This window comes from Gallus gallus, chromosome 31 (genome assembly GCF_016699485.2).
Source record: "Gallus gallus isolate bGalGal1 chromosome 31, bGalGal1.mat.broiler.GRCg7b, whole genome shotgun sequence".
Lineage (NCBI taxonomy): Eukaryota > Metazoa > Chordata > Aves > Galliformes > Phasianidae > Gallus > Gallus gallus.
Genome location: NC_052562.1, coordinates 1,546,034 through 1,571,626, shown reverse-complemented (window position 1 = coordinate 1,571,626; position 25,593 = coordinate 1,546,034). Strand labels below are relative to the sequence as shown.

At 54.9% G+C, this 25,593-nt stretch overlaps 7 protein-coding genes across 14 annotated transcripts in view; 4 read left to right on the top strand and 3 right to left on the bottom strand.

Moving 5' to 3' along the window:
- The window catches only part of LOC124417463 (V-set and transmembrane domain-containing protein 1-like), a 242,283-nt gene that overhangs the window by 92,791 nt on the left and 123,899 nt on the right, over positions 1-25,593 (top strand).
- The window catches only part of LOC101749263 (free fatty acid receptor 3-like), a 93,164-nt gene that overhangs the window by 8,627 nt on the left and 58,944 nt on the right, over positions 1-25,593 (bottom strand). The window lies entirely within an intron of this gene.
- The window catches only part of LOC100859870 (platelet glycoprotein VI-like), a 93,203-nt gene that overhangs the window by 46,486 nt on the left and 21,124 nt on the right, over positions 1-25,593 (top strand). The window lies entirely within an intron of this gene.
- LOC107049014 (immunoglobulin superfamily member 1) lies at positions 2,259-4,204 on the bottom strand. Of its 2 annotated transcripts, none has more exons than XM_046904877.1 (5): positions 3,846-4,204; positions 3,453-3,764; positions 3,180-3,331; positions 3,041-3,078; positions 2,259-2,586 (listed from the first exon to the last, which is right to left on the bottom strand). In XM_046904877.1, exons 1-5 carry the CDS (start codon positions 3,985-3,987, stop codon positions 2,559-2,561), a joined length of 672 nt encoding a protein of 223 aa, XP_046760833.1. In that variant the 5' UTR covers positions 3,988-4,204; the 3' UTR covers positions 2,259-2,558. The 2 variants fall into 2 exon arrangements, with proteins under 2 accessions (XP_046760833.1, XP_040510438.2); XM_040654504.2 differs by having other exon boundaries at positions 3,191-3,331.
- Positions 8,534-13,008, top strand: LOC101748339 (T-cell-interacting, activating receptor on myeloid cells protein 1-like). Its single transcript, XM_046904894.1, has 3 exons — positions 8,534-9,120; positions 9,202-9,543; positions 9,647-13,008. The coding sequence occupies exons 1-3, from the start codon at positions 9,018-9,020 to the stop codon at positions 9,766-9,768; spliced, it is 567 nt and encodes a 188-aa protein (XP_046760850.1). The 5' UTR covers positions 8,534-9,017; the 3' UTR covers positions 9,769-13,008.
- LOC107050226 (leukocyte immunoglobulin-like receptor subfamily A member 2) lies at positions 8,534-25,185 on the top strand. Of its 4 annotated transcripts, none has more exons than XM_040654353.1 (6): positions 22,311-22,700; positions 22,774-22,809; positions 23,124-23,204; positions 23,284-23,595; positions 23,718-23,852; positions 24,641-25,185. In XM_040654353.1, the coding sequence occupies exons 1-6, from the start codon at positions 22,670-22,672 to the stop codon at positions 24,763-24,765; spliced, it is 720 nt and encodes a 239-aa protein (XP_040510287.1). In that variant the 5' UTR covers positions 22,311-22,669; the 3' UTR covers positions 24,766-25,185. The 4 variants fall into 4 exon arrangements, with proteins under 4 accessions (XP_046760827.1, XP_040510287.1, XP_040510284.1 ...); XM_040654350.1 differs by having other exon boundaries at positions 22,316-22,700; positions 22,926-23,204; XM_046904871.1 differs by lacking the exons at positions 22,311-22,700; positions 24,641-25,185 and adding an exon at positions 8,534-8,617 and having other exon boundaries at positions 22,926-23,204; positions 23,718-24,028.
- Positions 13,133-25,593, bottom strand: part of LOC112531104 (osteoclast-associated immunoglobulin-like receptor) — a 101,730-nt gene continuing 89,269 nt past the window's right edge. For both annotated transcript variants that reach the window (XM_046904858.1, XM_046904857.1), the window contains one exon: positions 13,133-13,477. In XM_046904858.1, the coding sequence (XP_046760814.1) occupies positions 13,340-13,477 (138 nt within the window). In that variant the 3' untranslated portion in view covers positions 13,133-13,339. The remainder of the gene's footprint in view (positions 13,478-25,593) is intronic.

Here is a 25,593-nt window from a genome sequence, read left to right as displayed (position 1 = left end):
AACTTCAGCACTTAACAACTCCACATGAGATATGGCTTTCAAGATGCCAAAATAGGTCTTGCAATTACTGAGTAGTTTTATCAGAGAAAAAGAACAAGAGAAAACTGAGGAAGATGAAGAAAGAATGAGACTCAGAGAGGTAGAAAGGAAACACAGATCACCTCTCTGTTTTGAAGGTCTGCTTTGAAGAGTTCCAGGGTCAGCCCACAGCACTGGAGAAGGGATGGGGGAGGGATGAGCACTCATCTGGAAGTCTCAGTCATCAACAAGCAAACCACTATGATGACCACAAAGAAGATGAAGAAGGCAACCTCGGAGGTGCTCCTCAGACCTCCCTTTGTGCACACTGGGTTTGCAGCTGCACTCCATCCCATCACAGCCCTCTGGCTGTGACCTTCCAAGCAATTCCATCTCTCCAGAACAGCCCTATGCTCATATCCATATCTCTCCAATTGAGGGATGAGGGAGTTGTGTGAGACCTTTTCAAAGACATCGTGGAAGTCCACGTAGATGACATCAGTTGCCCTTGGATAACATCAGTTACCCTCAAATGCTCCTTTCTCACCCCAAAGTTCTTCCTTACACACCATGAATTCCTTACCAGCAGTTGAGAACCTCCAATTATTCCCAAGTGACTCCAAAATTCCATCACCATTCTTCTGGGACAGACCAAATTGCCCCACTCCAACACAAAGATCTACAAAACCAGAGCGGTGCATGGCCATGCTTACACACAACACATGTGCAAGCTACTTTAGTGCACAAAAACGTGTATGCTGGGTGCACAATGAACATCACCAATGCCAATTGCAAGGTGTGTTGTGTGTGCTCACCATCACGTGCACTGCATGAATATGATACATACACATTACACGTGTGTCTGCTGTCACATGGGCAACAGAGATGTACGTACACGTGTATCACAAACCTACTAGCGCGCCTCCATGTCTGTATGCAAAATGTCATGTTGTCACAGAGTTATCTAGATAAATCTGTGCCCGTGACAGCGGGACAGTAGGCTTGTGGGCCCTCTGGCTACCCCTCCCCCCCCCAAAAAAAACGGAGCAGCGGCAACAATCTAAGGAGGAGAACTTATTTTACTAACTATGATGTCGGTATGCAAGATGACACGATATAATACAATCTAATTGAAAGTAAAGGTAATAAATCAAATGAAATAAGAAAGAGAGAGAGAAAGAGAGAGAGAGAGTGAGAGTGAGAGAGCTTCCGAAACCGAAAGCCCAACTTGATGAAGGCGCATGGCTTGGAAAGCACACCCACTCCTCTCCCTGCCAGCAACTGAAAGCGAAATGCTGTGCGCAACCAGATGACGTATCTTCCGTGATGTATCTTCCTTCTCTGACCGTGAGGTCTGCTGGGATACGTAGTTCTTCTTCTCTTTTGTCCATGATGTTATGATGTGGAATACCAATAGCAAAATTACAAAGCCATGACAAGCCCCTAAATCTCCATCCAACCTCTGATCTCTACAGCCAGACGCAATCTCAACATCCACGCCCCCAAGACTCCATTCAGCCACCAAATCCATCATTCATACCGTAATACCCGATCTACACCAAAACCTCCATCCACCCCAAAATCCTCCACTCAGACCCAAAGCCTCCAACCAACCCAACATTTCGATCCAGCCCCAAACCTCCATCGAGAAGACTGCAGATCTTTCATGAAGCTGCCAGATCTCCCTGTGGTCCCAAAAGGTCTCCATCCAGCCCCCCCACAATCCTCCATCTGGACTCCATAATCTCCACTGAGCTCACAAACTCTCCAGCATTTCCCCTTCCACCACCAAAAGGGGGAAGTCAGCTCTCCTGCCATTCCCCTCACTGCTGCTCCCACACACAGCCCTCCCACACACAAACTTCCTCTTCTCCCCCACTTTCTGGAAAACCCCACAACCCCTCTGTCCTGTTCCCAACCGTCACCCAAAGGCATTTTCCCTCCTCACCACACATCCTGCCCCAAAACCACTGTGGGATGGGGGCTGGTTTGACTTGTGGAGATGGAGATGCGCCGTGGGGAGCACACGGTAAGGACACGCGTGTGCTGTGGGGACAGATGTGGTGCAGGCACGGAGCACGTGTTGATGACATGCATGTGCTGTGCAGGCACACGTGTAGTGCAGACCCCGGGAGCACATGCTAAGGACACACATGAGCAGCAGTGTGTACAGCTGGTGGTGCACACATACAGCATCACACAGACACACACAGAGGCACAGAGTTCAGCATGTCCTACACGTGTTTGTACACCTGATGTGCACATGGGATGGTGCACACCCGTTTAATACACATCCACGTGTTCACACGCACAGGTACATGGCTGTAATTCACACGTGATGGTGAGCACACCGAGCACACTGGCACTGTGCACCCTTGAAGTCCATGTGTGCACACAACACACCCGTGTTTGCGTACACATCAGGGGGCATCAGCGGGGTCCCCGCGTGCCCACCTCGGCGTAGATAATGGGGGGTTCAGGGGTGGTAGAAGAGGCGGGGGGGTGGGTGCTGGGTGTCACAACTTGCAGCTGGGCGTAGGTCAGACCCTCGCTGTCACCGGGGAACACCTGGGGACACAGGGACAGCAGTGTGACCATGGGATCCCAACATCCCAACTGAGGGGATGATGGCATTGTGTAACGGGTGGAGGGCTGTCCAGGAGAAGGGGGTTGGGATTATGGGGTGGTGTAGATTTTGGGAATCTGTGGCTGTGGCACTGGGGTTCCCTGTGGGTGGTGTTTGGGGTCACATTATCGTTTGAGCGTGCCCATTGAGTCTGGGGATGTTTAAGGCTTGGAGCATGCGAGGGGGCTTCGGTTTGGGTTGTGGGGCATCCCCATGGTGGAGATTTGGAGGTCCCCATGGGCTGGATTTGGCGGTGCACACAAAGTCATGGGAAGGCATAAAAGGGAGGGGGATCCTTGGGGTCCCCACAGGCAGGGTTTGGGGTTTACTGGTGAGGTCTGGGGTAGGGGCCATGGGACAGGTTGAGGTAAGGGGTCCCCTGACCCAGACACTGACCTGGAACTGCACGGCCTCGGGGCTTCTGGAGGTGGCACCTGAGTCATAAACGGGTGGGGAGAAGGGTGGGATTATGGAGGGCCCAAACAACACCAGTGGGGATCTATAGGGGATCTATGGGGGATCAAAGCCATTAAACCCCTTCCCCACCAGGCCTCTCATCTCTCTGCATTTGTCTTCTCTGGGCAACGAGGAGGACAGAGATAGTGAGGATGATGATGAAGACAATGGCAGCAACCCAGCGCCCCACCACTACTGCCACCAGGTCCCTGCTGGCACCCCCATTGTCACCTGTGGGGTCAAAGTGTTTTAGGTTTCCTTGTACACAGCCCCCACCACAGTGGATGAGGGTTGCAGTGACACTGTCAGTCATGGGTGAGAAGGGGAGAACGAAATGGGGGCTCAGACCTACGTGGTGGTGCAGGTCTGGGAATCACTTCCAGGGTTACATTATCCCCAAGGGGTGAGAACAGAAGGTAGGAGCCCCCTACGCGGTAGGAGCACCTATAGGTGCCAGAGTCAGCTGGGGTCACCCCAAAGAGGGTGAAGGTGGCAGTGCCCCCATCATCGGGTTCCTGGTGCTGGATAGGGGCTGAGTGCCCATCCTTGTGCAGGAGGAAGGTGGCCCCATACTTCTTGTTCCAGCACTGGATGGTGATGTTGCTCCCCATTTCCACATGCTCTTTGGGGCTCAGGGAAATGCTGGGTGGGGGATAGCTGTGATCTGAGCAGAGAGAGGTAACAGAGATGGAACACAGTCCTGTGGGATCAGCCCAGGGCCATCTGCTTTCCCCAGTGCCCTCACCTGTCACCACCAGCTCCACGGGGTCACTCTTCTGTGATGTCCTTGCTGGCTCCAACCCCTGGTACTGGCACTGATATGTCCCCGAATCTTCCTTCATCATGCCAGCCAAGGAGAACTCAGCCACGTCCTGCTCCTGGTCCATTTCTTTTCTGGATCTCCACTTTCCCTCTTTGTACAGCTCAACCTAGGCAGCCGGCCGGGGCAGGTGGCAGCGCAGGGTGACAGTGTCCCCCAGGGACACCCCCTGGCTGGGGTGCAGCGACAGGGAGGGTCGGGGCACTAGGACAGGGGACAGCAGTCAGCCTTGTCCCTGCACACCCTCCTGGGCCCCTTTGCTGGCCCCCTGCCCACACTCCCCTGCCTCCGTCCCCATTTTCCCCTCTCCCCCTGTCCCCATACTCACATTGCTGTGCCCTGGTCGCTGCCACCAGCCACCAACCTGCAAGGGACACGGTCCTGGTCCCACACAGGGCCACCAACCCCCATGGCAACACATCCCCATGGTCACTCACCGAGGATGAGGGCCACCGCCATTGGTGCCATGCGGCAGGAGCAGCTTGGGGACAGTGAGACTGCAGCAGAGAAAGGAAGTGGCCAAGAGCAGCTTTCCGTTTCCAAGGGAGAAGAAGTGACATGATGTCACCTCCTCAGTGTTGCAATTGCGGTCCCCAAGGGGTGGTGTCTTTGGGGATACGCCATGGGCTTCTCTGCATGAAGCTGGAACTGCAGTCCCTGTTGGGATTCCCCACACAGGCTGTCACCTCTGAGCTGTCACACGCTTCCTGCAAAGCACTGCCACTGTGTGGCAATGCACGGCATCATCTAAGGGGGTGTAAAACACAGGACACGTGGCTTCAGTGGGGTGTCCCACATGGGATGTCCCAGGTGGTCCCCAACACGTCCAGCCTGCTGTCTCCACGAACTTTGCGTTCCAAACTCTGTCCCCACTGTGCTTTCCTCCACCATCCTCAATGAGGACAGCAGCAGGAACCACTGGGGACACAGTAACACCCACACATACCTCTGTTGCATGCTAAGGACACACACATGTGCATTATTTTGTACGTGTATCCATGCACACACACGATGTCACAGACACACAGAGGCAGAGCACTAACCATGTAGTACACATATGTACGGCTGCTGCGCGTATATGACTGTGCACACACATGTAATATACATGAAGACACACAATGGCACACATGTGGATGCACACATATGGGTGTGCACACGTGTGGTTGGGAACATTTTTAACACAAGACTGTTAAGAAACAACAGTAACTTCAGTCACTAAGAGTAGAACGATATCATATATTTCACGAGGGCTATTCTGAAAGTAATGCCTGCTGAGTGATTATTTTGGCCCACGACATCAGAGGTGAACGTCAGTGGGACAGCAGCAGAGGTGGAACCTTCCCACCAATGTCCCATCACATTCTGTTGCCGTGGGACAGACGGCAGCAGAGGGGTCACATTGGTACAGTGGCATCTGACACGGATATGTGGAGGAGGCAAAGGGATGGGACTGCATTCCTCCATGCAGAAATAATGGCCCCACTGACATTCATCGAGGCTTGTGAGCACTGATGGAGACCAAGTGGTGGATGTGAGCCCAGCGAGGCGGTGGGATTCAGCAGTGGTGACAGTGACACATGTGTGAGAACACTCCTTGGATTGCACGCCTGTTGTGGGGTAGTGCACACCTGTTGTTACACACCACTCAGGGGTTTGGGGACTTTTGTTTTGGACTGGGACCAACCCGGGGGTCCCTCAGGGCTGGTGGTGGAGGTTGGTGCAGAGTTTGAGAGTTGTGGGTTCCTTCATAAATCCTGGTAGGGCTTGGGGTTGGACTGGGGAGGATTTTGAGGTCTTGAGGGGTGTAAAGGAATCCAGGTGATAAGGATGCACTGTGACGGTAGCGCTGACCATGCAGGGATTTGGTGGGATTTGGGAGGATTTGGTGTACACCGGTGGGGATTTGAAGGATGTTAAATGTGGGGAGAGTTGTGGGACTGGGGGAGCAGAGGGCATCAGTGAGACCCAAGCGGGTAACTTGGTGTCTGTTTCCATTACTGCACTCCACAAATGCAGCAACCGCTGTGGGGGACATCAGTGGGGTTCCCCAAAGCCCAGCTGGACGTAGATAACCGGGGGCTGGGGGACCACGCTGGGCCCAGGGCAGCAGAAGCTGGGGGTCACAGCTTGCAGCTCAGTGTAGGTCAGCCCCTCATTGTCAGCAGGTGGCACCTGGAGACACAGGGGAACAGCAGGGTGATACCATGGTGTCACGGAGTTACCTAGATAGATCTGTGCACGTGACAGGGGGGCAGTAGGCTCACGGGGCCCCTCCTCCCCGGCTTGCCGATAAGAAACGGAGCAGCGGCAACAATCTAAGAAGGAGAAGTTGTTTTACTAACTACAGTGTTGGAATGCAAGATGACACGATATAATACAATCTAATTGGGAGTAAGGATAATAAATCAAATGTAACGAGAGAGAGAGTGAAAGAGCGATAGAGAGAGATAGAGAGAGAGAATGGGAGAGTTTCCGAAACCGAAAGCCTTACTTGATGAAGGCGCCCGGCTTGGAAAGCACACCCACTCCTCTCCCGGCAGCAAGCGAAAGTGAAGAAGACCGCGAGCAACCAGATGACATATCTTCCGTGATGTGTCTTCCTTCTGTGACCGTGAGGTCCTCTGGGATACGTAGTTCTTCTCTTTTGTCCATGATGTTATGATGTGGAATACCAATAGCAAAGTTACAAAACCATGACACAAGCTGAACTGGAAGTTGAGCCAAAGGTGTGCTTGCATGCACGGATAGCACAGCACAGTTTGCAGAACCATCTGCATGAGGCCTTTGTGAGAGGGCATCGATTACAGATAACTGTTGCTGACCTGGAGGGGGAGGATGTGGTGTCCGAGTGTGGCAGACCTGCGAGGGAACAGGTAGGTGTGCGTTGCTAGGAAGTGGCCTGCTACTGCCCATGGCAGGAAATGGGAGATACAAAATCTAGATGTGATGATAAGGCTGCCCCTCTGTTTCACCCTTTCACCAAAAAAGAATATCAAAATGAGGATGGGCAGCCCCTGAGGATGACCACAAAAAAGAGCCCATTGCCATCAAGCTGGAAGGAATCTCATTGGAGAAACTGAGACCAAATGTGTGTGCAGAATCTCCTCAGCTGGTGGTGCTGGCATTGGGCTTACTGAAGAGCCTTCCCCTTCCCCTTCCCCTTCCCCTTCCCCTTCCCCTTCCCCTTCCCCTTCCCCTTCCCCTTCCCTTTCATCTCCCCCTTCCCCTTCCCCTTCCCTTCCCTTCCCCTTCCCTTCCCTTCCCTTCCCTTCCCTTCCCTTCCCTTCCCTTCCCTTCCCTTCCCTTCCCTTCCCTTCCCTTCCCTTCCCTTCCCTTCCCTTCCCTTCCCTTCCCTTCCCTTCCCTTCCCTTCCCTTCCCTTCCCTTCCCTTCCCTTCCCTTCCCTTCCCTTCCCTTCCCTTCCCTGCTGCAGAGACCAGCTGCACGGCAGGTAAGACTGCGCTGGACAAGGGACCATGTAGGCAAATAGGTAGGCAAATAGGCCTACCAAAAAGCTCTTCTTAGGGCTTTTTTTGAAGCTAGCAAAAGCACTGTACCGGTGCCAGGGGGCTGTCAGCTTGTGGGCGGGCTGCTGAGCCAGCAGGGGCAGAGCTGGCACTGCCCACTCTTATCTCACAAGCTCGACCTTGACCTTTTGCTGTGTGCCTAGAAGCATTCTTCGGGAGCTAGCTTCCACCCACTTTACGCACTAGGTGAGAAAAGGGTGCTACCTTCCACTGTTAACAGGAAGGGAGTCAGTGTGTGAGCTGTAAACGGTTTAAGGGCTAGTCCGGCCTGGTTCCGTGACTAGTGGGGTGGAGGGATTTCGCAAAATCCGCGCCTCCAGGAAGGGAAACAGGGGACCCCAAAATAATTAAAAACAGCGGCAACGATCTGAGGAGAAATAAACTCATTTTATATCATATCATATAGTATTGGAATGTAAATAACACACTATAATACAATATAAATCAACAATAATTGAGAGAAAGATTGTCCGAGAGCCAAAGGCCTTACGCTAATACTGAAGCCTTGCGTGCAGTCAGGAGCAGCAGCAGTGAGCCGATCCTACAGGGAACACGGTGAGACGAGAAGAGGGACAAGTCAGATGACCTGAGCCTTTATATCTGTTCTCTTGAGCAGGAATGATAACAGTTCTCGAAAAGGCTTTTGGGGAACATAGTTCTTCTTCTCTCCCAGATGGGTACCCGGAACTAAAGCATTTGCTCTTTAACTCCCAGTACACTGCATGATGTTGTGATGTGGAATACCGATAACCAAAAATCATAAAACCATGACAGAGCACAACCCACGCTGCCCATACAGTACTGCAGCAGCAGGTGTGGGAGCTGGCTCTTGTGGCAGGACACGTGAGTGTTTCTTTTGTTGCTTTTGTCTTTGCTCAGGATTCCCGCAGCAGCCATGATCCATGACAGCCCAGGGTTGAGAGCATGTGGGGCACCTCAACAGGCGCAGTGTGCAGAGTGCATCTCTCCACTTGTTCCACCCCAGAGAAGCCCCACAGTGCAACCACTCCTATGTGCTAATATGTCCACATCAGGAGGTGACATCATATCATCCTGAAAAAAAAAGGGGAACTGACAGCAGCGCTCTGGCCACTTCCTTTCCCCTCTGCAGTCTCACTGTCCACAACCTGCTCTTGCCTCATGGCACCAATGGCAGTGAACCTCATTCTCGGTGAGTGACCATGGGGATGCAGTGCCACGGGGGTTGGTGGCCCTGTGTGGGACCTGGACCGTGTCCCTTGGAGGCTGGAGTCAGGTGGCAGCGAGCAGGGCACAGCAATGTGAGTATGGGGACCGGGGGAGAATGGGGACAGAGGGAGGGGAGTGTGGTCAGGGGAGAGCAGAGGGGCTGAGGAGGGTGTGCAGGGACAAGGCTGACTTCTGCCCCCATCCTAGTGCCCCGACCCTCCCTGTCGCTGCACCCCAGCCAGGGGGTGTCCCTGGGGGACACTGTCACCCTGCGCTGCCACCTGCCCCGGCTGGCTGCCTGGGTCTGGCTCTACCAGGAAGGAGGTTGGACATACCGCTATCACAAGGAGAAGGAGAATAATACTGCTGAGTTCTCCTTCATTATGACAACATGGGAACACGCAGGTCGTTATCGGTGCCAGTACCAGGTGTTGGTGCTGTTCGGGATGTCGGAGACAAGTGACCCCGTGCAGCTGGTGCTGACAGGTGAAGGCACTGGGGATGGCTGGTGGTTCTGGACTGTTCTCACTGAGCCACATCCCATCCTTGTCCTCTCCCCACATGCAGATCACAGATATCCATCTCCTTGCATTTCCCTGAGCCCCGATGATCTGGTGGGCACGGGGACAAAATTTACAGTCCACGTGGAGATGGGGGCCAATGTCACCATTCAGTGTTGGAACACGGGCTATAGGGGAACCATCCTTCTACACAAGCATGGGCACTCAGCCCCTGTCCAGCGTCAGGACTACAGTGGTGTGGGCACGGCCGCCTTCAGCCTCTTTGCGCTGACCCTGAGTGACGCTGGCACCTATGGATGCTCCTATCGCCCCAAGTCCCGCCCTTTTGCGTCCTCAGCCCTTGGGGACAGCGTGATGCTGGAGGTGACACCCACAGCTGCACCCTCAGGTAGGCCAGAGCCCTTCCTGTGAGTGCCCGCATTGTCACTGCATCCCAATGCCATGGAGATGGTGGTCAGGGATGGGGACACCCAAACACCCGGACCCCACAGGTGCCGAAAGGAATTCCCGTGGGAACCAGGTGATGTCGGTGGTGAGGGGCTGCGCTGCTGCCTTTGTCTTCATCCTCGGCCTTTACTTTGTCCTGGATGCATGTAGACTCATGGTGTGGTGAGATGAGAGTCCTGGTGAGGAAGTGGTTAAATGTCTTTGATCCCCCATAGATGCCCCTTGGTGTCCCTCTCCTCCCCTCCTCTCCTCTGTGTGTCCCTCGGGGCCTTCCATCACCCACCCTTCTCCCTTCCCTCTGCATGCAGATCCCCCTGCAGAAGGCCTGAGGCCATGCAGCTCCAGGTCAGTGTCTGGGACAGGGGACCTTAAATCCCAGCCTGCACCTTGGGGCCGCAGGATTCACCACCAAGGAACCCCAGTACCACCCCATTGGGACCCCAAAGGAGCCCACCTATGGCTTCAGCTAACTTGATCTGTGCCCCCTAGATCCAGTCCATGTGTAATCCCAGATCTACACCACCCCCTTGGACATGCCCATGCATATCTGTTCTGTAGGGCCCCCCATGCATCTTGTGGACACATGTGGTGTCATCCTCCTGTCCCCCTGTGGTCCCAGGTGCTCCTTGGTGAAAGCGAGGCTCTGAACTCTGCTGAGCTGTGACCTCTGACCCCTCATGGTCCCCCACCACCTCCCAGCCTCCTGCTATCTATGCCGAGGTGGGTGCTGGAGGACCTCACTGACACCTCCTCAGTCCAGGTGCCTCACTTTGGGCAGACCCCACGTTCCTCTTCAGGGCAACTTGATGCTGAGTTCCTTTTCACAAGCTCCTTCCACACAAACCCAATACCCCCAAATCGTCACTTATGAACTCCAAACGATTTAAATCCCAGAAAACTCTAAACACACTGAACCCAAAATGCTGCCCTCCCTCTGTTCTGCTTCTAGCATCGCTTGGGAGGTGGTGAGCACTGCTTTGTGAGACATTTCCTTATAACTATCTGCACATAAATACGCACACATAGGCATATACTATAGCCATTACTGTTATTTCTCTCTTCCTGTTGTCGCGTGGCAAATAGATTTTATCTTGACCCACAAGTTGTGGCTTTTTATTCTGAGTCTCTCCGGGATCCCACTGGGAGGGGTCAGTGAGAATAAAAGCTGTGTGGTGCTGAGCTGCTGCTGGGTGACAGCACCGCAGTCATTGTGGTGCCCAACATGGGGCCCAAAGGGTGCAGATCCCCACAGCTGTGAGCAGAGCGTGTTCCAACACAGCTGCTCTCAGCAGTACAGCAGCCTCAGAGCTGCTGCTCACAGCGCTGAGCTGTTCCTTCCCTCTGGGCCATCCCAGCTCTCAGGGCTCTTTCCTTCCCTGCGCTGCTGCTGCTTCTCCTCTCCAAGGGCTGCCCTGCAATTCTGCATGCTTCTACCCGTTGGCCTGCAGTGTGTGCTCATGGCACTGCGGCCATGGATGCAATGTGCTCCTTGTGCTCAGCAGTGCCATCCCTCTCGCGCTGCAGGAACCTCACCTCAAGAATTCCTCACACGGGCACTCTGCTCCACACAAGTGCAGTGGAACAATAAAACCCATTTTCTGACAGGTTTTCTTTGCTTGCTACCTCTCAAACATTTGCAAGACAAGGCTCTTGTCAGGACAGCAGAGGCTGCAAAGCACGAGATGCCGTGAGATAACCGGACAGCCTTTGTGTGTCCACCAATGGCACTGCTTCACCGCAAGCACCTTTCTGGTACAGACACATTTCTGACCAACGTGGCATTGTGAACTCACTTCTTTACATCCTTGCGATGCTGCAGCTGCCCACCAGCAGGCACAAAGGGATGCCCAGAGAAGCTGCATTTCTTGCTGTCTCCTTTTGGCCAGGTGGAGACTTCAACATTTGGATGAGCTCTCTCATCCCACCTTCTGCTCCAGCACTGCAGCTCCTCAAAACGGAACACGATTGCTTTTCTCCCTCCATCTCTGTCTCTTACATTCCTTCTCTACTTCTCTCCATTTCCTCTCTTTTCTTTCTTTTTCTCTCTCTCCCTCATTCACATCCCGGTCATCTTTACTCTTCTCCTGCAGCAACCATAACCTCAGTTTCCCTGGAGAAAAGCTGCTTTCTATCACTCTGTTGCTCATCCGTCCGTCCGTCCGTCCATCCATCCATCCCCCCATCCATCCATCGTCCTACAGGATCTCCTGCTCCTGGGGCTGCACCTCCTGATCCAGTATGGACACAACAAATTCAAGCCACCTTCTGCCTGTCAGTCTCTCTATCTTCCCACCTGTTGGCTCTTCTATCCACCCAGACACCTGAACTATGTTTCCTAATATCTATCTGTCCTTCCAATACCAATACCTCCACTCACCCCCAAAATCCTTAACCAGACCCTAAAATCCTGCAATCGACCTACAGCATCTTCGTTCTGACTCCAAAACTTCCATTCATCCCAATGATCTCCACCCATTCCCAAAACCTCTATCTCACACCAAACTCCGCATCCAGCCCCACAATCTCCATCCAGCCACCCCTCATCCTTCATCCAGTCCCAACATCCACACCCCACACCACCCTCCACACACAGTCCTTTAAAATCTCAATGAACCCCAGGACCTTCAGCCACAAAAATCATCATCCACCCCAAAATAACTGCATTCAGTCCCCACATCCACCATCCGGCCACATAAATATCACCCATCCCCCAAAATCTCTGTCCCCTCTGAAATCTCCATCCTGCCCCTAAATCAACACCAACCTCTGATCTGTACAGCCAGACACAATCTCTACATCCAGGCCCCCAGGACTCCATTCAGCCACCAAATCCATCATTCATACCGTAATACCCCATCTACACCAAAACCTCCATCCGCCCCACAATCCTCCACTCAGACCCAAAGCCTCCAACCAACCCAACATTTCTATCCAGCCCCAAACCTCCATCGAGAAGACTGCACATCCGTCATGAAGCTCCCAGATCTTTCTGTGGTCCCAAAAGGTCTCCATCCAGCCGACCCACAATCCTCCATCTGAACCCAAAAATCTCCACTGAGCTCACAAACTCTCCAGCGTTTCCCCTTCCACCACCAAAAGGGGGAAGTCAGCTCTCCTGCCCTTCCCCTCACTGCTGCTCCCACACACAGCCCTCCCACACACAAACTTCCTCTTCTCCCCCACTTTCTGGAAAACCCCACATCCCCTCTGTCCTGTTCCCCACCGTCACCCAAAGGCATTTTCCCTCCTCACCACAAATCCTGCCCCAAAACCACTGTGGGATAAGAGGCTGCTTTGGCTTGTGGAGATGGAGATGCGCCGTGGGGAGCACATGGAAAGGACATGTGTGTGCTGTGGGGACAGATGTGGTGCATGCACAGGGCACGTGTTGATGACATGCATGTGCTGTGGAGGCACACATGTAGTGCAGACCCAGGGAGCACATGCTAAGGACACACATGAGCAGCAGTGTGTACAGCTGGTGGTGCACACATACGGCATCACAGAGACACACACAGAAGCACAGAGTTCAGCGTGTCCCACACGTGTGTTTGTACACCTGTTGTGCACATGGGATGGTGCACACCCGTTTAATACACATCCACGCGTTCACACGCACAGGTACATGGCTGTAATTCACACGTGATGGTGAGCACACCGAGCACACTGGCACTGTGCACCCTTGAAGTCCATGTGTGCACACAACACACCCGTGTTTGCGTACACATCTGGGGGCATCAGCGGGGTCCCCGCGTGCCCACCTCGGCGTAGATAATGGGGGGTTCAGGGGTGGTAGAAGAGGCGGGGGGGTGGGTGCTGGGGGTCACAGCTTGCAGCTGGGCGTAGGTCAGACCCTCGCTGTCACCGGGGGACACCTGGGGACACAGGGACAGCAGTGTAACCATGGGATCCCAACATGCCTGATGGGATGATGGCACTGTATAATGTGTGGGGGGCTGTCCAGGAGAAGGGGGTTGGGATTATGGGGTGGTGTAGAGTTTGGGAAGCTGTGGGTGTGACATTGGGGTTCCCTGTGGGTGATGTTTGGGGGTCACATTATCGTTTGAAGGTGCCCATGGAGTCTGGGGATGTTTAAGGCTTGGAGCATGCCAGGGGGCTTCCTGGTGTGTGGGGCATCCCCATGGTGGAGATTTGGAGGCCCCCTGGGATGGCATTGATGTTACGCACAACATCATGGGAAGCCATAAAAGGGGTTCACTATGGGCAGGGTTTGGGATTCCCTGTTGAGCTCTGGGGGAGGGGCAATGGGGTGCGTTGCGGTTAGGGTCTCCTGACCGAGACACTGACCTGGAACTGCACAGCCTCGGGGCTTCTGGGTTTGTCACCTGAGTCATAAATGGGAGGGGAGAAGGGTGGGATTATGGAGTGCCCAAACAACACCAGTGGGGATCCATAGGGGATATATGGGGGATCAAAGTCATTTAAGCCCTACCCCACCAGGCCTCTCATCTCTCTGCATTTGTCTTCTCTGGGCAGCGAAGAGGACAGAGATAGTGAGGATGATGATGAAGACAATGGCAGCAACCCAGCGCCCCACCACTGCTGCCACCAGGTCCCTTCTGGCACCCCCATTGTCACCTGTGGGGTCAAAGTGTTTTAGGTTTCGTCGTACACAGCCCCCACCTCAGTGGATGAGGGATGCAGTGACACTGCCACTCATGGGTGAGAAGGGGAGAACGAAATGGGGGCTCAGACCTACCTGGGGGTGCAGTTCTGGGAATCACTTCCAGGGTCACATTATCCCCAAGGGGTGAGAACAGAAGGCAGCAGCCCGCGATGCGGTAGGAGCACCTATAAGTGCCAGAGTCAGCTGGGGTCACCCCGAAGAGGGTGAAGGTGTCCATGGCCCCAACACTGAGTTTTTGGCGCTGAATAGGGGCTGAGTGCCCATCCTTGTGCAGGAAGAAGGCGTCCCCATAGATGTTCCAGCAGCAGATGGTGACATTAGTCCCCATCTCCACGTGTTCCTCAGGGCTCAGGGAAATGCTGGGTGGGGGATACCTGTGATCTGAGCACAGAATGGTAACAGAGATGGAACACAGCCCCGTGGGAACAGCCCAGGGCTATCTGCTTTCCCCAGTGCCCTCACCTGTCACCACCAGCTCCATGGGGTCACTCTTCTCCGATGTCCCTGCAGGTGCCAACCCCTGGTACTGGCACTGATATCTCACTGCATCTGCCTGCTTTATTCCAGCCAAGGAGAACTCAGCCATGTCCTGTACCTTGTCCTTCTGCTCAATGTATGTTGGATTATCGTACTGATAGAGTCGGACCCAGGCAGATGGCTGGGGCAGGTGGCAGCGCAGGGTGACAGTGTCCCCCAGGGACACCCCCTGGCTGGGGTGCAGCGACAGGGAGGGTCGGGGCACTAGGACAGGGGACAGCAGTCAGCCTTGTCCCTGCACACCCGCCTGGGCCCCCCTGCAGGCCCACTGACCACACTCCCCTCCCTCTGTCCCCATTCTCCCCCTGTCCCCATACTCACATTGCTGTGCCCTGCTCGCTGCCACCAGCCACCAACCTGCAAGGGACATGGTCCTGGTCCCACTCAGGGCCACCAACCCCCGTGGCACCACGTCCCCATTGTCACTCACCGAAGATGAGGGCCACCGCCATTGGTGCCATGAGGCAGGAGCAGCTTGGGGACAGTGAGACTGCAGCGGAGAAAGGAAGTGGCCGGAAAGCTGCTTTCGGTTTCCAAAGGAGAAGGTGTGACATGATGTCACCTCCTCAGTATTGCAGATGCAGTCCCCAAGGGGTGGTGTGTTTGGAAATCCAACAAGGGCTGACATACATGGAGCTGGAATTGCAGTCCCTTTTGGGATGCCCCACACAGCCTGTCACCTCTCAGCTGTCACACGCTGCCAGTGTGTAGCAATGCGTGGTGTTATCTAAGGGGATGCCAAACACAGGACATGTGGCTCCAATTTGGAAGGGAAGGGAAGGGAAGGGAAGGGAAGGGAAGGGAAGGGAAGGGAAGGGAAGGGAAGGGAAGGGAAGTGAAGGGAAGGGAAGGGAAGGGAAGGGAAGGGAAGGGGAGTAGAGGGGAGGGGAGGGGAGGGGAGAGGAGAGGAGAGGAGAGGAGAGGAGAGGAGAGGAGAGGAGAGGAGAGGAGAGGAGAGGAGAGGAGAGGAGAGGAGAGGAGAGGAGAGGAGAGGAGAGGAGAGGAGAGGAGAGGAGAGGAGAGGAGAGGAGAGGAGAGGAGAGGAGAGGAGAGGAGAGGAGAGGAGAGGAGAGGAGAGGAGAGGAGAGGAGGGGGAAGGAGGGGAGGGGGAAGGAGGGGAGGGGGAAGGAGGGGAGGGGGAAGGAGGGGGAAGGAGGGGATGGGAAAGTAGGGGAAAGGAGGGGAAAGGAGGGGAAAGGAGGGGAAAGGGAAGGGAAAAACTTTGCTCTCTTTTCACTGTCAGGAAGACTCCCAGACTACAGTAACCTTGGTCCTCACCCTCAGTAAGCCCAATACCAGCACCACCGGCTGAGGAGATTCTGCACACACATTCGGTCTCAGTTTCTCCATTGAGATTCCTTCCAGCTTGATGGCAATGGGCTCTTTTTTGTGGTCATCCCCAGGGGCTGCCCATCCTCATTTTGATAGTCTTTTTTGGTGAAAGGGTGAAACTGAGGGGCAGCTTTATCATCACATCTAGATTTTGTATCTCCCATTTCCTGCCATGGGCAGTAGCAGGCCACTTCCTAGCAACACACACCTACCTGTTCCCTCGCAGGTCTGCCACAGTCGGACACCACATCCTCCCCCTCCAGGTCAGCAACAGTTATCTGTAATTGATGCTCTCTCACAAAGGCCTCATGCAGATGGTTCTGCAAACTGTGCTGTGCTATCCGTGCATGCAAGCACACCTTTGGCTCAACTTCCAGTTCAGCTTGCAAACTCCTTATCACCGCTCTCAGTGACTCAGTTCATCACTCAATTTGGTGCACAACACATCTGTCTTCCTGCACTGCTATCACTGTGGCACCTCAAACTCCACAGACAATGGCCACGCCTTCAGCAGATCTCAATCAACGTCCTTCTGACAAGTCCTGTATTCGTTCTGCACTCTCCATCAGGCTGAACTCGTGTAGACGTGAACAACATCCACAGAGCTCCTTCTTTGCTCATTCTCATCTCTTCAGGATTACTAGGACCACATAAAACTTCCCATAGCCCCATATCACGCTTCATAGCCCCATAACTCTTCCCACTGCCCCATATCATGCCCTGTAGCTCCACATCCAACCCCATATCCTCATTGCCTGTCCCATTCCCCCAGAAATTGACATATTACCCCACGGCCCCATTTGTGCCCCATAGCCCTGCCTCATAGCCCCATGACTCCACAGTCCAACCCATAGCTCTGCTATCACCCCTTAGCTCATCCTATAGCCCCAGTTTGATACCATGGCCCATCCGGTAGCCCCGGTATGACCCCCTAGCCTGCCCTACAGCTCTGTGCCCTTGGCCCCACAGCCTTCCTCTCGCCGTGCTTGTCCTCACCATCTACGCGCTGACCTTCGCCATGGGATTTCCTGCCAACGTCTTCACCTTCCTCACCCTCCTCATCAAAATCCGGTGTCACCGTCCTCATTCCCACCTCACCGCTGCCAACCTCCTCCTCCTCCACCTCACCACCGCCGACCTTCTCCTCCTCCTCTTCCTCCCCTTCAAGATGGCTGAGGCAGCTGCCAAGATGCTGTGGCCCTTCCCCACAGTGCTCTGCCCCATAGCAAACTTCTGCTTCTACTCCAGCATCTACCTCAGCACTCTCTTTATGGCTGCCCTCAGTGTGGAGCGCTACTTTGGGGTCGTGTTCCCACACTGCTACAACTGGCGCCGGAGGTTATTGCGGACGATGGCTGCCAGTGCCGTCCTTTGGGTGATGGCATTGTCCCACTGTTCCATCATCTTTGTGGCAGAATATCACAGAGAGTTTGGTGTCAATGGGCCTGAGGCTGATGGGAAAGGCGGTTTGGGGGTGAATGGGACCAAGACCTGGGAATCCGGGATGGAGAACCCCAGTCATGTTGACCCCACTGGGCTGAAGATGGGCATCTCCCATTGCTTAGAAGTCAATGGGTTTGACCGTGGGGGATTTGGGTTGACCAAACCTGATGGCTTTCACACCAATGTCCCCAACACCTCCACTGCTGACGTCACCATCCCCAGTGGCTTGAAGATCCCCGGTGCCGACATCTACAGGATCTCCAGCCCCAACACCAACCTCAACAACTCCAGCTTCAAATCCTCGGCCTGCACAACCCCAAACACACCCCACATCCCCACCACCACCCTGTGGACTTCCCAGAATCCCTCTGAGACTCAGCGCCACCGGGGCTACCACTGCTACGATGACTTCTCCCAAACCCAGCTGCAATTCGTCCTCCCGCTGTGCCTCGAGCTCTTCCTCATCCTCTTCCTCATCCCCTCTGCCATCACCATGTTCTGCTACATCCACCTCATCCATGCCCTCCTCACTCAACCCCACATCCCACTGCAGAAGAAGTACCGCACTGTGGGGCTGGCTGTGGTCACCATGGTCAACTTTGGGGTCTGCTTTGGACCCTACAACATCTCGCATGTGGTGGGCTTTGTGCAGCAGCGCAGCCCTGAGTGGAGGCCCTACGCTCTGCTCCTCACCACCCTCAGCGCCGCAATCGACCCCTTCATCTTCTATTGCTCCTCCAGTGCTGTGCGGAGGGCGGTCAGTGGGATGGTGGGAGCAATTCGGGGCACAATCTGTGGGTTTTGGGGTTGGTGTTGGCGGAGACAATGTGCCCCAACCTGGAGGAGGTTATGGGGTAAATGAGGTTGTTGTGATTGGAGTGGGTTTAATGGGGTAGGAGGTCAGAAATGGGGATGGGTCCAGATTCCTTGTGGTCAGCGTGGTCCCGCAGACGTGTCCAATGTTTGTGGGTCAACCAATTCTTGGTCAGTGTATCGTTGTCCCATGGGGTTGGGGTCAGCATGGAAACATGGTAGAGATCAGTGGGGTCAATGAGATCCCATCGATGTGACCAGTGTGGTCAATGCAGAATCGTGAGTGTGACTTAATGTTGTCCCCAATGTCCAGTGGGGTTGGGATCAATGTGGACCAAAGTATCAGTGTGGACCCAGCGTTGCTTCACCCCCACTGTCCCCAATTCCTTCCATGTCCCCCGTGTCTGCAGTGTTCTCAGTATCCAGCAATGTCCGCAGTTCCTCCAATGTCCCCAGTGTCCCCAGTGCCCTCAGTGCCCTCAGTGCCCCCAGTATTCCCAGTGTCCTGACAGCTGGCAATAACTTCAGGGCCATCAGCACTTCATGGAGATCCCTCAGCACACGGCCCCTCTCTCCAGGCAAGGCGGCTGTTCCCAGATCAGAGGACATCTGCGGCCTCAAAGCAGAGTCCCAGCAGCCCACCGCCATCAGGATGTGCCCTGTACCCTGTAGGGCTGATCAGAGGTGTTGTAACAAGGCAGAAGTGCTAATTAAAACCTATTCAGCAGCCATGTATTTGTCTGTCACTTCCTGGTCTCGTGGCAGTGACAGCCTGGCACAGCAGTTGGCGCAGCAGTTGGTGCGGGCAGGGCGAGCATCGCTCCCCACTGCGGAGATCAGCTCACCCATCAGCTGCCTCCCAAACAACACATCTGGATGCGGTCTCTACGAGGCTGAAAGCTCTTGCCCAAAATCAATGCAGCTCTCCAAAGTGTGCACACCCCAGAACGTGCCCATGCAGGTCTGCAGCAGCTGGAAGTGCCTGAGCCTGCACCCAGGTCATTGCCTAGGGCAAGGTGGTCAGCTCCACGCCTCCAGACCCCCTTCAGATAAAAGGAGAGAAGGGTGGCTGTCGTAGGGGACTCCTTCTGAGAGGAACAGAGGCTCTGACACATCAGCCAGACTACCCGTAGGGAAGTGTGCTGCCCTCCTGGGGCCCTGCTCAGGGACATCACCAGGACACTCCCTGCTCCGGTTCACCCCTCTGGCTGTTCTCCCTTACTGATGGGTCAGGCCGGCAGTGATGCAGTCACTGAGAGAAGGCTGAGGGCCATGCAAAGGGTGTTCAGGGCACTGGGGTGGTCAGTGGGCAGAGTGGGAGTACAGGTGGAGTTCTCCTCTGTCCCCTCAGTGGCAGCGAGGGATGCTGAGAAGACTGGGAGAGCTCATCTGATAAATGCGTGGCTGAGAGGTCAGTGCCACGGCAGGAATTCTGTTTTTTCTGACCACGGGGCGGTGTACTCTGTGCTGGGCTGATGGCTGCAGGTGGATCCCAGCTGTGTGAAGGGCGAAGCGGATCTCAGACCAGGAGCTGTTGGGGCTCACTGACAGGGCTTTAAACTGGCAGCCTTTTGGGGACAGCATGAGACATGGAGGGGTGACAGTCTGTGTGGGACGCCCCAACTGGGGATGTGTGCAGTGCTCTGTGTGTGTCACCACTGGGTGCCCTCAGTACCACCACCCACTTGGGGACCACAAATACCACATGAGGAGACAACACCACAGCATTCTGTCCACAAGAGGAACAGACAGCAGCTCTCCGGCCACTTCTTTTCTCCACTGCACTCTCACTGTCCCCAAGATGCTCCTGCCTCAGGGCACCAATCTGGTGGCCCTCATTCTTGGTGAGTGACAATGGAGACATGGTGCCACGGGGGTTGGTGGCCCTGTGTGGGACCAGGACCATGTCCCTTGGAGGTTGGTGGCTGGTGGCTGCGAGCAGGGCACAGCAACATGAGTATGGGGAGAATGGGAACGGAGGGAGTGGAGCGTGGTCAGGGGGCCAGCAGAGGGGCTGAGGAGGGTGTGCAGGGACAAGGCTGACTGCTGTCCCCTGTCCTAGTGCCCCGACCCTCCCTATCGCTGCACCCCAGCCAGGGGTTGTCCCTGGGGGACACTGTCACCCTGCGCTGCCACCTGCCCCAGACAACTGCCTGGGTCCGACTCTATCGGTACGAAAATCCAACGTACATCGAGCAGAAGGATAAGGTGCAGCGCATGGCTGAGTTCTCCCTGGCTGGCATAAAGCAGTTCGATGCTGTGAGATATCGGTGTCAGTCCCAGGGGTTGGAGCCTACAGTGACATCACAGAAGAGTGAACCCATGGAGCTGGTGGTGACAGGTGAGGGCACTGAGGAAAGCAGATGGCCCTGGGCTGTTCCCTCTGTTACCTCTCTGTGCTCAGATTACAGGTATCCCCCACCTGGCATTTCCCTCAGCCCCAAAGAACATGTGAAGATGGGGACCAATATCTCCATCCAGTGCTGGAACAAGAAGCATGGGGCCTCCTTCCTCCTGCACAAGGGAGGGCACTCAGCTCCAGTCTGTCTCGCTCCAATTTATAGGAGGGAGAGAAGGTTCTTTGAAATATGTATGCCCGGCGTGAGATTAAGAAACAACGGTTCAAATGTTGGCCCGACCAGTTTATTACAAATGTTAATAAGGGAGATGGGGAAAGGGGAGGACGGACACTATTAAGGATTGGGGTGATGGGGAAGGGAAGGCGAGCGATAGAAAAGATAGAAAGAGGCAAGAATTGTGTAAAGCGGGGATAGTCACCACCAGGATCCGGCAGCAGTCCCGTTGCACGATGTTCCGACGGTCCGAGGCCGAAGGGCAGGAGCAGCGAGGCCGGTCTTGGGCAACGAGAGGGTGCAGGTCAGGGAGGAAGCAGCAGGTCTCAGGTAGCAGGCCCAGGGAAGTCCGTCAGCAAACGGTCCGTAGAGAAGGATCTGAAGGCAGGAAGCTCGTGTCGTGGTGAGAGATCATGAGAGATCAGCCTCTGTGTTTCGGTGAGAGAACCCCTCAAGTCCGTCGTGGTGAGAGATAAGCCTCTACTTAGCCGTGGTTGTTGGACCCTCTTTTATCCTCCATTTTCTCCTGCCTACGTGACATTCCTGGGTGCTTGAGCAAGAGTCCTGGGCATACCTCCTGAGATGGCCATCTTCCTCGAGATAAGTCCACACAAAAAGACCGTTTCTTTCGTTGTCCCTGGCCTTGTCCATCTGTGCTCCTTAGAGGATATCACAATTCTTAGCCAGGACCTGTCCATCAGTGTCCTCAAGACAAAAGATTTCTCTGCTTTGCCCAGGACTTGCCTGGACTTGTTCCTCAGCAAACTTGGTCCATCCCTTGTTCCTGTCCTTCTCATTCAGTCTGCACAGTGATTTCCTGATCTGATGGATCTGGCAGCACCACACACCCTCGCTGAGTGCTATTCCATTCAGCAGTGAATTGGCTCTGCAGGGCTGCCAATGGCCCCTGCCAGGATTTCAGCCTTCCATCAGCAGTGTGTTGAATGACAGCCTCTCCTTCTGGGCTGTCAGCAGCTCTGCTCCCAACACAGCGCACACTGTGTGGTTCTGAGCCCAAGGCGTTCCCGGTGGGGAAGGGCACACAGTGCCCCTTTTCAGCTCCTCAGGAACAGGGGAGCAGCCCAGCTCCGGCATTTCCCAGGCAGCCATGGCTTGTCCCTGCGCGGACCTGTCACAGCATGGAGCCTTCCTGGGGTACAGCTCAGAGGTCACCTCTGGACCTTTCCGGACCTGTCACGGGCACAGCTTTATCTACATATCTCTGTGACACCAGAGAAGCTGCATTTCTTGATGTGTCCTTTTTGCCAGGTGGTGACTTCAATCATTGCATGAGCGCTCTCATCCCCTCGTTCTGCACCATCACTGCAACTCCTCAAAATGGACCATGATTCCTTTCTTCCCTGCATCTCTCTCTCTTACATTCCTTCTCTGCTTCTCTCCAATTTCTCTCCTTTCTTTTCCTCACTTTTCCTCATTTTCCCCCCAGTCATCTTTTACTCTTCTCCTGCAGCAGCCATGAACCATGACAGCACAGGGTTGAGAGCGTGTGGGGCACCTCAACAGGCGCAGTGTGCAGAGTGCATCTCTCCAATTGTCGCACCCCTGAGAGGCCCCACAGTGCAACCACCCCTGTCGGCTAATATGTCCACATCAGGAGGTGACATCATATCATCCTGAAAAAGAAAGGGGAACTGACAGCAGCTCTCCGGCCACTTCCTCTCCCCTCTGCAGTCTCACTGTCCCCAGGCTGCTCCTGCCTCATGGCACCAATGGTGGTGGACCTCATTCTCTGTGAGTGACCATGGGGACGTGGTGCCACGGGGGTTGGTGGCGCAGTGTGGGACCAGGATCGTGTCCCTTGCAGGTTGGTGGCTGGTGGCAGCGAGCAGGGCACAGCAACGTGAGTATGGGGACAGGGTAGAAAGTGGACAGAGGGAGGGGTGCGAGTGGAGGGGGAGTGCGGAGGGGCCCAGGAGGGTGTGCAGGGACAAGGCTGACTGTTGTCCTCTCTCCTAGTGCCCCGACCCTCCCTGTCACTGCACCCCAGCCAGGGGGTGTCCCTGGGGGACCCTGTCACCCTGCGGTGCCACCTGCCCCGGCTGGCTGCCTGGGTCTGGCTGTACCAGGAAGGAGGTTGGTTGTACCCCAAGGGGAAGGAGAAGGAGCAGGACGCGGCCGAGTTCTCCTTTGTTAGCACACTGCGGGTACACGCAGGTCGTTATCGGTGTCAGTACCGGGTGTCTGAGTCAGCCGAGGTGTCAGTGGAGAGTGACCCTGTGGAGCTGGTGCTGACAGGTGAGGACACTGGGGACAGCAAATGGCTCTGGCTGCTCCCACAGGACCGTGTCCTACTGCTGTGCCCTCCCTCATGCAGATCTCAGATATCCCCCATCCAGCATTTCCCTTCACCCTGAGCAACATGTGGGAACAGGGACCAATGTCACCATCCGCTGCTGGAACAAGGATTACGGGGCCACCTTCCTCCTGCACAAGGATGGGAGCTCAGAACCTATCCAGCGCCAGGACTCCAGTGGTGGGGGCACAGCCACTTTCACCCTCTTTGGGGTGACCCCAGCTGACAGTGGCATCTACAGGTGCTCCTACCGCCCCTGGCACTACGCCTTCATGTCCTCACCCCTTGGGGACACTGTGATGCTTGAGGTGACACCCACAGCTGCACCCCCAGGTGGGTCTGAGCCCCCCATTTGCATGCCCCCCCTGTCATGGATCGGTGGCTGTGTGTCTGCATCCAGTCTGCATGGGGGTTGTGGCTGGCAATAGGGACAGCCAAACTCCTGGACCCCACAGGTGCTGAGGAGCAGTCCCGTGCCAATCTGGTGATGGCACTGGTGAGGGGCTTTGTTGCTGCACTCGTCTTTGGCCTCGGAGTCTTCTTTGTCATCGATGCCCGCAGCCTCTGGATACGGAGAGATGACAACTGTGGTGAGCAAGTTTAAATGTCTACCATCCACTACTGATTCCTTCAGTGTCCCCCGCCTGCCCTTCTATCCCATATAGACCCTCCCAGGTGTCCCTTGCCTTCCCTTTCATCCCCTATCAATTCCTGATTGTGCTCCTGGAGTGTGACTCAAGGTCACCCCATAACCCACTTTCTGACACAGGAGCCCCCCCATAATGCACTGAGGCTGTGAAGTTCCTGATTATTGTCTGGGTCACAAACCCCAGTCTCCCAGCTTTCCCTGTGGGGCCTCACCAAACCTCACCAGGGAAACCCAAACCCTGCTCAGAATTATCCCTCAGCACCAACAGCCCCATATGGCTCACCCTAACTTTATATGCCTCCCAAATCCAGCCCATGGGGAACCCAAAATCTGCATTGGGGGGAATCCCTAGACACAAAATCTCAGCCTCGAGACCCATCGGAGCCCTCCAGGCCCTAAGCACACCACAGATCCCATAGTGCACCCACAAACCCACTAGAAGGTACCCCAAAAACCACACATATGGAACCCCAAGTCTATGACCCACAGGGATGACAAATCTAACCCGCTATGGTCCCACAATCCCTTAACACTCCAGACCCCGTGGGCACCCCAAAACCACAGCAGGACCCCCAACCATCCCCCCTTGGGATCCCCAAATAGAAGGCCCGCACAGCTCCAGACCCTCCCTCTTGAACACCACTCCCAAATACCAACACAATCAGGTCCCTCTCCAAAGCATGTGGGAGACCCCCATGGTGGCACCCCGCTGTTCCCCTGTGTCTCCAGGTGCCCCCCCCAGTGACAGTGAGCGTCTGACCTACGCCGAAATTCATGTTGTGCCCCCTGCTTCCCAGCCACCCATCAGCCCCCCATTATCTACACCCATGTGGGCAGTGGGGGACCCCTGCTGATACCCCCCACACCCGCAGTGCTTCATTTTCAAGGTGCTCTGAATGGGACACATCCCAAATTCCTCACTTGGAGCTCCATGATACAGCAATCCCATCCTTATACCCCTAAATCCCAAGAAATCATACATCCCCAAATCCTCCCGTGTGCAGCTCATCTCATTTAAAGTCCACCAAATCCCTGAATTCTCCTCTCTCACCCCCAAATCCTTCCTGATTCCCCTCAAATCCTGTAACATCCCTTGAGATCTCTCCATCACCTCTCTCCCTTACGTTCCTTCTCTGCTTCTCTCCATTTCCTCTCTTTCTTTTTCTCTCTCTCCCTCATTTACCTCCCGGTCATCTTTACTCTTCTCCTGCAGCAGCCATAACCTCAATTTCCCTGGAGGTAGCAGAGAAGGCAATAACACCAGTGCCAAAGTATCCATTCTCTGTATTGCGCGTTCATTGTTACTTATTGTAAGTCCCCTAATTTCAGTGCAGTGCAGTTGATTGATGATGGTGGACAGTTCAATAAATGGTCTTCTGTTGTTCCTCTGAATCAGTGTCTGACTCTGTTGCCCTGGAGAGCCCAGGCAAGCACGGACTGCCCTATTGGGGCACTGTGCAGAGAGTCTGGTGTGCGTTGGGGTCACCATGCCAGGGGACACACTCACAGCCCTTTGGGACAGTGTGCGACACCCCAGGGATGTGAGCGTGTGGGGCACCTCAACAGTCACAGTGTGCAGAGTGCACCTCTCCAGTTGTCCCACCCCAGAGGGACCCCCCAGTGCAACCATCCAGATGGGCTAATAGCGCCTCATCAGGAGGTGACATCACATCATCCTGACT